The sequence below is a fragment of the Cucurbitaria berberidis genome (genome assembly GCF_010015615.1).
Source record: "Cucurbitaria berberidis CBS 394.84 unplaced genomic scaffold K460scaffold_4, whole genome shotgun sequence".
In the NCBI taxonomy this organism is placed as follows: domain Eukaryota; kingdom Fungi; phylum Ascomycota; class Dothideomycetes; order Pleosporales; family Cucurbitariaceae; genus Cucurbitaria; species Cucurbitaria berberidis.
Window position 1 is genome coordinate 2,538,182 of NW_024468938.1, and position 12,352 is coordinate 2,550,533.

Sequence of the window (12,352 nt, forward strand, 5' to 3'; positions counted from 1 at the left end):
GGTGGCCATCCCTTCGACTGTTTTGTCAAGAACGCTTGCCATGCGTTTACTATGTCCAACAGCCACAGAATGATCAAGTCCCAGTCGCCGCTTCGCTCGCTCCTTTGCGCCAAGCTTAGCGTGACGCCGTGTCCGGCAGAAGGAGATGGATAACAGCTACTGTACGAAGCTACGGGTCTTGTGCGCGGGATTTCACTTCAAAATCTTGGACCTCTAAACAGGGACTGAACTCTAACGGGTACTGCCATGCCAGAACAGTGCTGAAGAAAAACACCAAAGTAAATGCATAGCCACAAATCCGTCCTACTAAATGGATCGCCCAATGTCGTATCTCGGTCCCAAGGTGGGCCTTGCGATAAACTACCAGGTTCACTGCTCCTTGAGCAGATAGGAGGAAAAGCCAAAGTGACCAGAGAACTTTTTGAGTGTAGCACGACATCTGAGTGCGTCGCCACGATAGTCGAAAATCGAAGGCGTGTATACAGTAAATGGAGCAACATGCAAACGATGCTAGAAGACCCTCCAAAAGCGCGCAAAGAATAGGCTTGCGAAACCGAGCTGAAAAGGGGCGGCCAGTCGGATTTGATTTGTCGCTCCATCCAAGAACGGGTATGAACACGAGAGCGCCGAAATCATGCAAAGCGGTCAGAAGGAAACAAGTGGCCCAGATCCATTGTGTAGAGCAAGAAGTGTGGTGTGGTAGGGGCAGAATTGGGACTGGACTTAGGACAATGATCCCCAAGGGAGTCGAGTATAAGCAGCCTAAGGCACTTTAAATTTGATTATAAGCAAGCCTGGGCAACTATTCTTTAAGCTAAGCAAGAATAACCCGAGGTCAGGCTAAGTAAGATGTTGCTAATCTGATGGGCTAAAATCGACTAAGCCAGTCGTGTGTATGCCAAGAGTAGATTCTACTTGAAAATAGCGTGTATATCACTCACCGCAGGAATGCTCGTATGTCAGTCTTTGAGATTCCATGACCTGAGCAACTGGTCATATGACGGGAGTGTGTAGGCTTTGGAATACAATATGCCTCTCCTTCACTAGACATCGCTTCCTCTTCTCATTGCGGCGCCTCCTAACTTCTCACTCCATTTCCATCCTATGTCCATATTCGCTACTTCCTTCTCGTCTTCATTTTCCATTCGTCATGTAACGTCCGTCGTTCTGCCAAATTATTCTTGCCTTGCGGCAATGTGAGCATTGGGATCCAGCTCAGTATTGCATGAGGCTGCGTGACCACCATCACCTGTTCTGGTTTGCATGAGCCGGTCACACCTCAATACTTGTACTTTCAGTAAGTTAGATTGCGAACGGGTCGGCTTAGCAACGCCGCAGACAGCGAGTGTTGAGCAACTCAAGGGGGGTTTCAGCCTGAGAACCTCAGACACTCACCACACAACCTCACACCCCGGCTAAAAGTGGGCGCACTGGGTATGTTGAAGCCGAGCTCATCACATTATGCGAACCAACATATGACCGGAAAGATCGCCAAGCGACAGTTCGCTTTAAACCCTTTGTAGTCTAATAGTCGTTTTCAAGCTGAACACGCATTGCTGGTCTGACCCAGTCGAGAGATAGCCGTTGTTCTCCGACCGCACGACATATGGTGAAACTACGGACCAGGCCCTTTTCAATTGCACACGCCATGCCAACGTGGTTCCTTTCCAGGTCCTAAGTCGATCAAACGCTTCGCGAAGTTGTCAACGATTTCTCATCCTAGCATGCGATACCCGTCATGGTCCTTGCTGAACGATAATAGCAAATCGGTTAATGGAATCGCTTCAATATCCTCCACAATCCGTTGGGCTATGCGTATTGACTCGCATGATTGCCACCTGCAAAGTCGGTCTTGCTTCCTGCACGTACCAGGGAAACGACACGGTCTACGGTACACTCTGTCTCGCAGGGCTCAAAATCTGGGGAAGCCTAAATGGAAGAATGATGCTTATAACTGAGCGCTCAGACACAAATTCTCCTGGTCCATTGTTGCTTCTTCGGCTTGCTCCTCTCTACTGTTACCCGGGCGTAAGCTCTACCGATCTTTTCACAACTATTTGCGAGCTCGGAATCTGTACTCAGTCTGACACTCCGTACCTGCGTGAGCAGCTATAACCGGCGACTTAATACACCATGTACCTACGGCCGGGCTTTGTCGTGGTGATAGTTGGAGCGACGTTGACTTCATTATCGACTGTCATCGTAGCCCTGCGGTACGTTCGCTACGCGAGCCAGTTTGGCGCCATTACTGATGTTGGTGAGCAGATATTACTGTCGTCACTTCTTAACTGGGTCGGTGGGCGTAAGCGATCATCTCATGCTTGCTGCTCTGGTAAGTTTTCCGGACGCTATTCTCGCCACTGTGCTCATTCAACTAGATGTTCACGTGGGCAAACTTGGTTATCAACTACTACCAAGACATCACTAGCAGCAAATTCAAACCTAGCTACTTTCGAATACCGGTACGCGTAGTATGCCCACCCTCGCTGACGATGCTAACGCACATCTAGGAAAAGCGACCGGAAATAGCAGCAACAGTGCGCGGTACCCTAATAACATGGTGGGTGTACCGAATGAGCTACATTCTAGCACTCTGCTTCGTCAAACTTAGCCTCCTCTTCTTCTATCGGGTAATAGCAACCCACCGCACCTTTCGACGCCTCGTGTACGCTACGATCGGCTTCGTGAGCATATACACATTCGCCTCATGCATTGCTGCCGCCTTCCAGTGCCTGCATCCACCAGATGCTTGGGACACTTCCGGATTTTTCGCTCAGTTCGACAGAGATCCGAACACGAAGAAGCCGAATCTCAGGTGTTACGATCCGGTGAGGTTGTGGGTGTTCTGTGCAGCAGCCAACCTGTTGAGCGACGTCATCATACTGCTGCTACCTATTCCCACATTGCTCAGCCTCCGAGTCCCAATGAGCAAACGTCTGGCTCTTATCGGTATCTTCTCCATTGGCATCATGGCCATTGTCGCCTCCTCAGTGCGCATGTGGGTGATGATGCTGTGGGCAGAAAGTCCATCGGCGAGCGCTCGTTTTGGAGCAGATCTCCTCCTTTGGGGCCAGGTTGAGACCAACAGTGGTATCATATCCGCTTCAGTCCCCTTCCTTCGCCTGCTTTTTCGACGGAGAGAAAAAGAAGAGCGAGGCGTGACGCAAAGAAAAATAGACATGAGCCCACCGAAACCCATGGGAGGGGGTGGCACCAGTCAAAATAAGCCACTCGAGATTGAATATGAAAAGAACGGTGGAGAAGGAAGCCCGAGTTGGGGGCCTTTCATCACGGTTCCGGAGAGCTTGGGCTCGGCAAGCAGGAACAGCACGTTGGTGGAGCCTACGCATCCCCATATGACGGTGTAGGAGCGGAGGTTGTGACTTGGTGGCTACATTGCTTCTGGGTTCTTGGCGTTATGAGCGGCGAGTGAAAGGGAGGCGAGGACCGTGTCAGCGTGGTAGCTGGCTCTACTGCGCCGCTGTTCAAACTCACTATGTTCATGGTCATGGTAAGTCCTCGTATTCATCTCTCTATCTTTCTTGGGCGCACGCTAACGGCTTGATAGAATTTGCTGATGGTTTGCACAGCGGCGTTGGAATACGTTAAGAAGCGTCCTCATGACGCCAGATGCTGCGCTGGCAAGCCATGCAACATCAGCCAGGATTCTGTGAGCACATAATAAGGCAAGAGAGCGGTGAACCATTCGCCAGGTACTGGGTAGAGAAGGTCAGCTGGAGAGATGCGTCGGACTTGGTCTGACATGAGTCTCGCGCAGTTTAAGCGAGCAGGCGTGAAGCATGCTGTATACACATTGGAGAGCACAATACCATAGACGAGGACTCATAATCGTTGTAGCGTAGCAAGAGCGCAAAGCGATTGCCATGCCAAACATGTCGTGTTCCAACGGTTGACGTTCCAAAACAGCCTCAGAAGACGACGCCGCGTTACCCTTTCCAGAAATGTCCGAGGCGGAGTCCATGTGGGCCGCCATCATCAGCGCTGCACAGCAAGAGGTCACGTCGACCTGCACTCTTACCCACAGCAGCATCATCACTGTGCTCGAAGCTACAGGCGCTGTTTGACGTAGCACACGGCCCAATCCAATCGCCCCGGCACTGTCCATGTCGATATAAGTAGCAAGAGTACCCGACTATCACCACCGTGGCTACCTCACGCCTCACGAAGCTCTTCCTCGCAGCCGTCGCCCTCTTCATCTCACTCTCCGCCATTCTGGCTACCCTTCGACTCGGCGTGCGCTCTCCCTCCCTACTGCAGTACATAAAGCCGAGACCATTGGGCAGCCCACTCTACTCTCAGCCATACCGACCGCTGACCAACTCGACCATGGCGCCTAAGCAATATAAGACGCCGCCTCAGCTGCCGCCCAGGTTCACGGCGACGAAGCAGAGCTTGATTGAGGATACGAAGAGACTGGTACGTGACAGGGTTATAATCCTGCTATTAGGGCATTCCATTGCTGCTGCTATGGAACCCCGCAGTGAAGAGAGATGGGACGCGGAGCTGACATGGCCCAGATTGACAGATCACGAAGCGTACAGGATGCTGTTGCTCGCGACGTCCAGCTCGACAGCGCGACTTTCGCAAACGCCGTCCTCCCAATTGCCCGCGATGACAACAAGATGGCCATCGAGTCGCACATCATCGGCTTCTACAATGCCGTCTCCACTAGCAAGGAGCTACGCGACGCGTCTAGCGAGGCAGAGCAGCTGCTCGATGACTTTGGCATTGAGTCGTCGATGCGCGAGGATGTTTTCAAGCTCGTCGATGCAGCACTAAAGAAGAAGGAGCAGCTGGACCCGGAGTCGCAGCGGCTGCTGGAGAAGGATCACAAGTCCTTCATCCGGAATGGACTGAGCTTGCCTGTGGGCCCCAAGAGGGACAGATTCAAGGAGATCAAGCAACGCCTCAGTCAGATCAGCATAGCTTTCCAGAAGAACTTGAATGAGGAGAATGGAGGACTGTGGTTCACACCGGAAGAGTTGGACGGCGTGCCGGACGATACCATCTCAACTTTGAAGAAGGGCCAGGGTGACAACGAGGGCAAGTTGTGGCTCACCTTCAAATACCCGGACCTGTTCCCAACTTTGAAGTACGCGACGAACGCCGAGACACGGAAGAAGGTGTTCATCGAGAACGAGAATAAGTGCAACGACAACGTAGCCTTGTTCCGCGAAGCTATTCTACTACGTGACGAAGCAGCTCGCATCCTCGGCTATAAAAACCATGCCCAGTTCAGGATTGAAGACAAGATGGCGAAGACAACGGAGACGGTTGACGACTTTTTGGCTGATCTGCGAGAGCGCCTTGCGCCCGGTGGCAAGAAGGAGATTGAAAAGTTGATGGAGTTCAAGAAGCAAGATACGAAAGAGCGTGGCTTGACTGGTCCGCTGGCCGAGAAGTACTACCTCTGGGATCATAGATACTATGATCGCTTGATGCTAGAGAAGGATTACCAGCTAGACCACCAGGTCATTGCTGAGTACTTCCCTTTGCAGACTACCATCCAGGGCATGCTGAAGATTTTCGAGGAGCTCTTCGGTCTGGTCTTCGTCGAGATTGTGGGCGAGGAAGAGAGGGCAGCTCTTGCAGAAGGCGGCAAGGGGTCAGACATTGTATGGCACCAGGATGTTCAGATCTTCAGCGTGTGGGACGACGAGGGCGAAGGCGCCGGTTTCGTGGGATATTTGTATCTCGACCTCTTCCCACGAGACGGCAAGTATGGTCACGCCGCCAACTTCAACCTACAGCCCGGCTACATCGATGAGAACGGCAAGCGACGATACCCAGCCACGGCGCTCGTCTGTAACTTCTCTAAGCCGACCCCGAAGAAGCCTTCGTTGCTAAAGCATGATGAGGTTGTTACCCTATTCCACGAACTCGGCCACGGCATCCATGATCTGGTCTCAAGAACAACGTACTCGCGCTTCCATGGTACGAATACCGTCCGCGACTTCGTCGAAGCACCCTCCCAAATGTTGGAAAACTGGTGCTGGACGCCCTCGCAAATCCGCGCTCTATCACACCACTACTCCTACCTCTCCTCCGACTACGAAGCTGCCTATCTTGAGTCATCTGGCAGTGCCAAGAAGCCCTCCGAGCAAATCCCCAACTCTCTCGTCGCCAACTTGATCAACACGAAGCACGTGAACGATGCACTGTTCAATTTGAGACAACTGCACTTCGGCACGTTCGATATGACGGTGCATGAGCCTAGTAGTCATGAGGCAGCTGAGAAGTTGGATATCACGGAGAAGTACAACGCTCTTAGGCAAGAGATTAGTCAGCTTGATGGGCCGGAGGCGTTGGAAGGAGAGAAGAAGGGTGATTGGCACTGGGGGAATGGTCAGGCTACTTTTGGTCACCTGATCGGTGGATACGATGCTGGGTGAGTCATTGTCAATATTCTCCAAGTTGGAAAGGATGTGCTAACTCGTGACAGTTACTACGGCTACCTCTCCTCGCAGGTCTACTCCACAGATATGTTCTACACAGTCTTCAAGGCAAATCCCATGAACGGCAAGGAGGGCCGTAGGTATCGACACACCGTCCTCGAACGTGGTGGATCGAAGGAGGAGATGGATATTCTAGAAGAGTTTCTAGGTCGCAAGCCGGAGACCGAGGCGTTCTATAAGGAGCTTGGCATCAGTCAGTAAAAGACCTGGTGCCCGCGAAGAGCGCACGCATTGGTAGACTCACACAGATTAAGGAGATGTTCAGAGTATCCGTATCAAGAGTGCATTATAGAACATAGCGTTATCAATTACAGCGATTGTATGCCAGCATATCTACGGCCAACACTTCCTACAACAGCAATCATGTCACTGTTGTACATTTACAACAATCTGCGTTTATCTCTGTCTTTTCCCGTTCTCCTTCCCCCTCTATGTTTCTCGATTTCTTCCTCAACTTCTTCTCTACAAAAACGCTTTAAATTTTCCTGCATTTCCAAGCCCATACCACACACAATTAACAGACTTTCACGCCGCCCCGAATGCCGCGCTCGCGCCCAAGCTCCGCACTATCCTTCTCGTCGCTCACATCCTCACTCTCCTCGTGCTGTAGCTTGCAAACTCCTTGTGCAGTAGAACGCTGCGCGTCGCTAGTGAAATATGATCCAAAAGGGAAGTGTAGGGGGGGTCTGCTGTGTAAGAAACATGCTGAGGAATTGAGATGGGTTGTTAAGAAGGTGGTTGAGGATTGGTATTATAAGCAGGTCGGATGGGGTGGGCAGTATGAGATAAGAGGGACATAAGACGGGCATACGCACCTAGACTACCTATTAAAGTATCATCCGTTTTTAGGTGGGCTTTAAGGACAAGCGAACTACGCCCAGGGGTTGTGTGATATGCACGGAACGGCGGAGGAGGAGGATGAAGAGGAAGGATTCGATGCTGTATCTCAGTACGAATATAATGCATAAGTTTGGTGACTCTACATAGAACCATACATAGTGGTCTGCTAACCCTAACCACGTGTCGCCAAACCGATTGTTAACATAGAGTTCAGCCTACTAAGTCAGTGTGTACTACAAGTAGTTCGTACGCGGGTTCTCTGACCACATATAGAGGCTATCCTAAGGAGTTGCTGGCCAACATATAATCTATCCCAACCACATCTTTCATGCATGGTCTGAGGAAACAAGTCACAATCTTAAATGACTATAGAAAGGCAGTGGCTGCATTGACTAGATCGGGTGATTGAGAGCTCCCAACTCCAAGATCATTCATAGAGCTCCATATCTGGGGCGCTCAAAAGTCACATATCCCTACGACAAGGATTTGGAAGAGGGTCGTACCACGAACTGGTGTCTTCACTGGATGGGAAGACATAGGAGTGCGTCACCAAGTCTTTTATTGCCGATTTTGCCACTCTCTCCATTCAACTTTTAAACGCTGTACCTGTCATCTTGCCAGTAATTTAATAGTAGAAGATATAGTATAAGGTGGAAGGCACTTGAAGAATTCGAAATTTGGATTTGAGGTAGAAGCCTAGAACCCAAATTGCGCGGAGATTTTTCCATAATCGCATGGGAATAATGTTAGAAGATGAGCGTTCAGAAGTAGGTTTCTGACTTTACCGCTCTGTGAGCACTTAACGTTTAGAAATGCTGACCTTTACTGAGTAGCCCTACCGTTACCTGTCGAGCGAGCTTTGACCTTGATTGTACGACTATTAAAGGATTACCAAGAACATTGAGAAGAGAGCCTTGAATACCCAGGAGATACCGAGTGTTGGGACGATGGAATATCTTTTGCTTACAAGAAGTAGCATAGTGGGACGGCAGGCTTATTGGACGGGTAATCTCACCATAATGTGCGAATCCCTCTAGAGTTTTAGCCATTCCCTACGCGGGACGCTAAAAACGCGGCAGCTGATATAAGATATGTAAGGCCTACCGTAGACTGTAAGACAGACCTTGGATATCTTACATAGGCTAACGCACTGCGCTCTAGATCCCGCGTTGGTGGCGGCGAATGTCTAATACATCCAGGATATACCACAATGTATATAGATAACGCCTGGGTCGCATAAAGATGTTCCTAACTATTATAGTAGCATTGGATTTGATTTACCTACTCAATATGACAGTCTCAATTGCTTCACAGTTCGCACAGGTGCTCGAGCTGCATGGTGGCGCTTCCTCACCACTTGTCTTCGAGTCGTTTGACCTTCCATCCTCAAATCAAAGGCTACTCGGCGCACCTCACTCACAGGGGACAGTAACACCGCTTGCATTGCGGCCTTCTACCGACGATAATACAGCACCGGACCTAGATGCTGCCATCTCATCTATCAAGTCTCTCCAGGCTCATGACAGTCTTCTCTCTAAGAAACTTAGCACGCATGGCACACTCCTCTTTCGCGGATTGCCCATCAACTCAGCGGATGATTTCAGTAAGTTTGCCCATGCGTTCGGCTACTCGCCACACGAGGTCATCGGCATCATAATCGACCGACCACTTCTCGCTCCAAATGTTGCACCGGCGAACGAGGCTCCCAAAGAAGTGCTCATCTACAATCATAACGAGTCGTTCATGGTGCCTCACGCCCCGGAGTACATTTTCCTTCACTGTCGCCGTGCTCCCAAAGAAGGCGGCGAGACCCCAATCTCATCGTCTTTAGAGTTGTTCCAACGGGCGAAAGACGAAATCCCCGAGTTCATTGATGAGTTGGCGGAGAAGGGTATGTTAAGTAAAGTTACCTATAAAGTCGACATCCAATTCGCGGGCGGCTCAACGCTGAAGCAGGCTTTTGGGAAAGAGATTGAAGAAGAAGACGACGAGGCGACGAAGAGGGCGAAGATCGAGAAGCAGATCAAGCGCTACGGTAGAGGCGAGCATACAACGTGGGAATGGACCGACGATGGACAGACGCTGGTCTTGGCACATCGAATTCCAGTGATACGGACCCAGCCAGGTACCGGCCTACCTACCCTTTTCACGGCCCTTGCAGCCCATTATAAGACTAATCAGCGTCTTGCCGCACTTGATCCTCCTCAAAAAATTGGGACACTGCAGCTCTTCGGTGATGGCACGCCTATTCCTGAGCACTACTGCAAGAAGCTGGCGGAGATTACGGACGAGATACGTGTGCTGCACAAGTGGCAGCAAGGTGATGTGCTGGTGTATGACAATATCATTGCGCAGCATGGCAGACAGCCATGGAAGGGCAAACAGGAAGACAGAGAGGTGATGGTGAGCACATGGGACGGCATAGTGCCGGGAAAGTTCGAGCAGAGCAAAGGAGATTGGGCGCAGGTGGTGCAGGCCAGTGAAGGGTAGCGAAATTGTTCTCATTTAGTATTTGCTAGAATTGAAGTTGAACATAATCAGTTGGTGTCTTTAGTCGACACGACAGAGCTTCCCATTCTCGTTTGGCAACCCATCGACACTCTCCACTCTCCATCTCTCACTACCAACGCCAGTGGCTGCATAGAACAAATCTTGCGGGTCTAGCTTCTTCTTCAACTCCAGAAGCCTCGGGTACTTGTCGCCCCAGAAAGCGTTTCCAAAATCTGGCTCCAGACGATCTGCCTCGGCAAGATAAGATCCAGCTCCAGGACTGATATCCCTCCAGGATTGCATATCCCCAGCCTGGAAATCCTTTCGTATCTTTAGGATCTCGGCAGCGGTACTATTGATTGGCCATCGAACTGACTGCATGCTGAAAGAGACCAATGGCCGCCAATGAGAGTTGACTGCATTATCGTTGTTTGATGGATCTTTAGCCTGTATGTTGAAGTGCACTTGAACTCGATTGTTCTCGGATGATGCGCGAATGCGATCAAAGTACTCCTGACGCTTCTCCTTGGTCTCAAAGTTCGCGCGGGGAAACAATCGTGATGCAGTAGCGACATTGGGCTTCTGGACTGCTTCGAGCGGGAAAGAGGATCGCCAGGCATCGTAGAAATGGTCGAAGTGTGTGACGTTGGGATCGAACTTGATACCCAGGTCCTTGAGGCTGGTGAAGAATGGGTCGAGCAGTGCGGTAGCTTCCTTCTTCGACTTCCCTGGTGCGAAATATGGAGAGAAGCTGAAGGTGAAAGTTCCATTAGTGGGGATTAGGGTCGCATACGTGTATGTGCCAGCATCGGCATTAGGGATGAAAGAATCAACATAGGCGCGAATCGCGGCCCAGAAGGTTTCTTTACCTGTGACCGCAGACGAGATAGTGAAGCGTGAGGCAGTGACTTGCAGATCTGGATACGCTTTGACTGTTACAGAGATTGCAACAGCAAATGTACTTCCACCTCCACCGCGAAGCGCCCAGAACAGATCGGTATTCGAGGTGGAGTTCGCCACGACGAATTTGCCATCAGCTGTGACGGCTTCGAAAGAGAGGACGTTGTCAGCGCCAGTGCCGTAAAGGCCAGTTAGGGGTGAGTGTCCGCCACCTTGGATGTACCCGCCCATGATACCAACCGTTTCTCCCTCGCCACCGACAACGACTTTGCCCTTCTCGTGAGCTGCTCTGTAGATTTCGAAGGCTTGCACACCAACACCAGCCTTGAATGCAGGACCGGAGTAGCCGAGTTTTTCATCCACGTACTTCTCGATGTAGTCAATACTCTTCATCCAGTGCGTCCAAACACTCAGTGCGTCTTTGCCACCACTCTTGCCCAAGAAATCGTGACCAGTGTTCTTGATGACAAGCCTTACGCCCGTGTTGCGTGCAAAGTTGACAGCGAGCTGTACATGCTTCGGTTCGGTAGCATTGACTACGTACTTGGGAAAGCCGCCACGAGTACATCCCTTTGAATCGTAGAGGCTCGGAATTGAGCAGGTCAAGCCCTGTGCAACCGGGGACATCATCTCGATGGGATCATCCATGTGCACGTAAGAGCGCTGCCATACTGGTGTAGTGTAACCGGCGCATTTTGCAGCATCGTAGTCCTTTCCAGGGTAACATACTGCTGCCAGCGGAGTGGGTCCAGTAATCAAGCGTTTGCCGGTGAGCACGTCGAGCTGCGACCAAGCTTTGTCAGATGGCCATTCCGGGTCTCCGGGATAGATTTTGCATCTAGAGGTCGTGTTCCCTGGAGCGTTGGAGTTGGGCGAGCCCGGGAGAAAGAGGGATTTGATGGACGAGTCGACGTGCTGGAGGTCAACGTCTAGGTTGAGAAGGCCAGTTTCGACCTTTGCAGATAGGAGGGGCGTCCCAGTCGTTATACTGGCGAGGACGGCCGTGATCCACAAGGTGAACGATGACATGTCGCAAATATCGATCGACGGTTCCGACGGTCCGTTGACAAGTACTTGATCGATTCGAACTGATCGTCGCAGATCTGAAGGGCGGTTAGAACGTAACTTGCGTGAGTTATCCTTTCCGTCCAGAGTACGTTCTGAAGTCCAAACTGACCGTTTCCTGGACCCTGTGGCGTCTCCCCTCCTCCTTACGCGGTGTGACGGATACAAAAGGAACACGACATTGCCTATCGTATCGAAATTAAAAGACCAGGATAGGATGCATCCTTTGAACTGCCGCTGTAAGCGGACTGCAGGCTAACGCTAAACACTGACTCTGATTGACGATCTTTGACTGATGGACAGGGTACGTTAGAGTCCAGATTGAACAACAAGAAAATGGAGAATCACTAACTCTGGTAGTGACAATCACTACCATTCTGATCATCCCGCAACGATCCAGATCGCATGTATAAATAGTGTAGATACCTTAACTACGTAACTTAGCTTTGGGCTTTCAGTAGTACCCCAAGTGACGACTTCTGAAGTATTTCCCACGTGAAATTGGGTCATGCCCAGGGGATGAACCTAGCCATGCGGCACAGCACAATACCAGCATTGTGCGTCAGCGCAGTGTTTGTTTG

The 12,352-nt window shown here is 50.9% G+C and overlaps 5 protein-coding genes across 5 annotated transcripts; 3 read left to right on the plus strand and 2 right to left on the minus strand.

Annotated features, from left to right (window-relative positions):
* Positions 1 to 59: 59 nt before the first annotated feature.
* On the minus strand, positions 60 to 798 carry K460DRAFT_147810 (uncharacterized protein). The gene has a single exon (XM_040926788.1). The coding sequence runs from the start codon at positions 597 to 599 to the stop codon at positions 198 to 200; it is 402 nt and encodes a 133-aa protein (XP_040786136.1). The 5' UTR covers positions 600 to 798; the 3' UTR covers positions 60 to 197.
* A 1,121-nt stretch (positions 799 to 1,919) lies between these two features.
* On the plus strand, positions 1,920 to 3,368 carry K460DRAFT_396847 (uncharacterized protein; the record flags this gene model as incomplete). The annotated part of the gene is made up of 4 exons (XM_040936124.1): positions 1,920 to 2,213; positions 2,266 to 2,332; positions 2,379 to 2,462; positions 2,511 to 3,368. Exons 1-4 carry the CDS (start codon positions 2,134 to 2,136, stop codon positions 3,366 to 3,368), a joined length of 1,089 nt encoding a protein of 362 aa, XP_040786137.1. The 5' UTR covers positions 1,920 to 2,133.
* Positions 3,369 to 4,019: 651 nt separating this feature from the next.
* K460DRAFT_368453 (thimet oligopeptidase) lies at positions 4,020 to 6,724 on the plus strand. The gene is made up of 3 exons (XM_040933779.1): positions 4,020 to 4,437; positions 4,539 to 6,409; positions 6,464 to 6,724. The coding sequence occupies exons 1-3, from the start codon at positions 4,348 to 4,350 to the stop codon at positions 6,675 to 6,677; spliced, it is 2,175 nt and encodes a 724-aa protein (XP_040786138.1). The 5' UTR covers positions 4,020 to 4,347; the 3' UTR covers positions 6,678 to 6,724.
* A 1,882-nt stretch (positions 6,725 to 8,606) lies between these two features.
* On the plus strand, positions 8,607 to 9,806 carry K460DRAFT_341883 (Clavaminate synthase-like protein; the record flags this gene model as incomplete). Its single annotated transcript, XM_040931166.1, has 1 exon — positions 8,607 to 9,806. One exon carries the CDS (start codon positions 8,607 to 8,609, stop codon positions 9,804 to 9,806), a length of 1,200 nt encoding a protein of 399 aa, XP_040786139.1.
* Positions 9,786 to 12,159, minus strand: K460DRAFT_368454 (FAD/FMN-containing isoamyl alcohol oxidase-like protein MreA). The gene is made up of 2 exons (XM_040933780.1): positions 11,884 to 12,159; positions 9,786 to 11,809 (listed from the first exon to the last, which is right to left on the minus strand). The coding sequence occupies exon 2, from the start codon at positions 11,733 to 11,735 to the stop codon at positions 9,867 to 9,869; it is 1,869 nt and encodes a 622-aa protein (XP_040786140.1). The 5' UTR covers positions 11,736 to 11,809; positions 11,884 to 12,159; the 3' UTR covers positions 9,786 to 9,866.
* Positions 12,160 to 12,352: the final 193 nt, after the last annotated feature.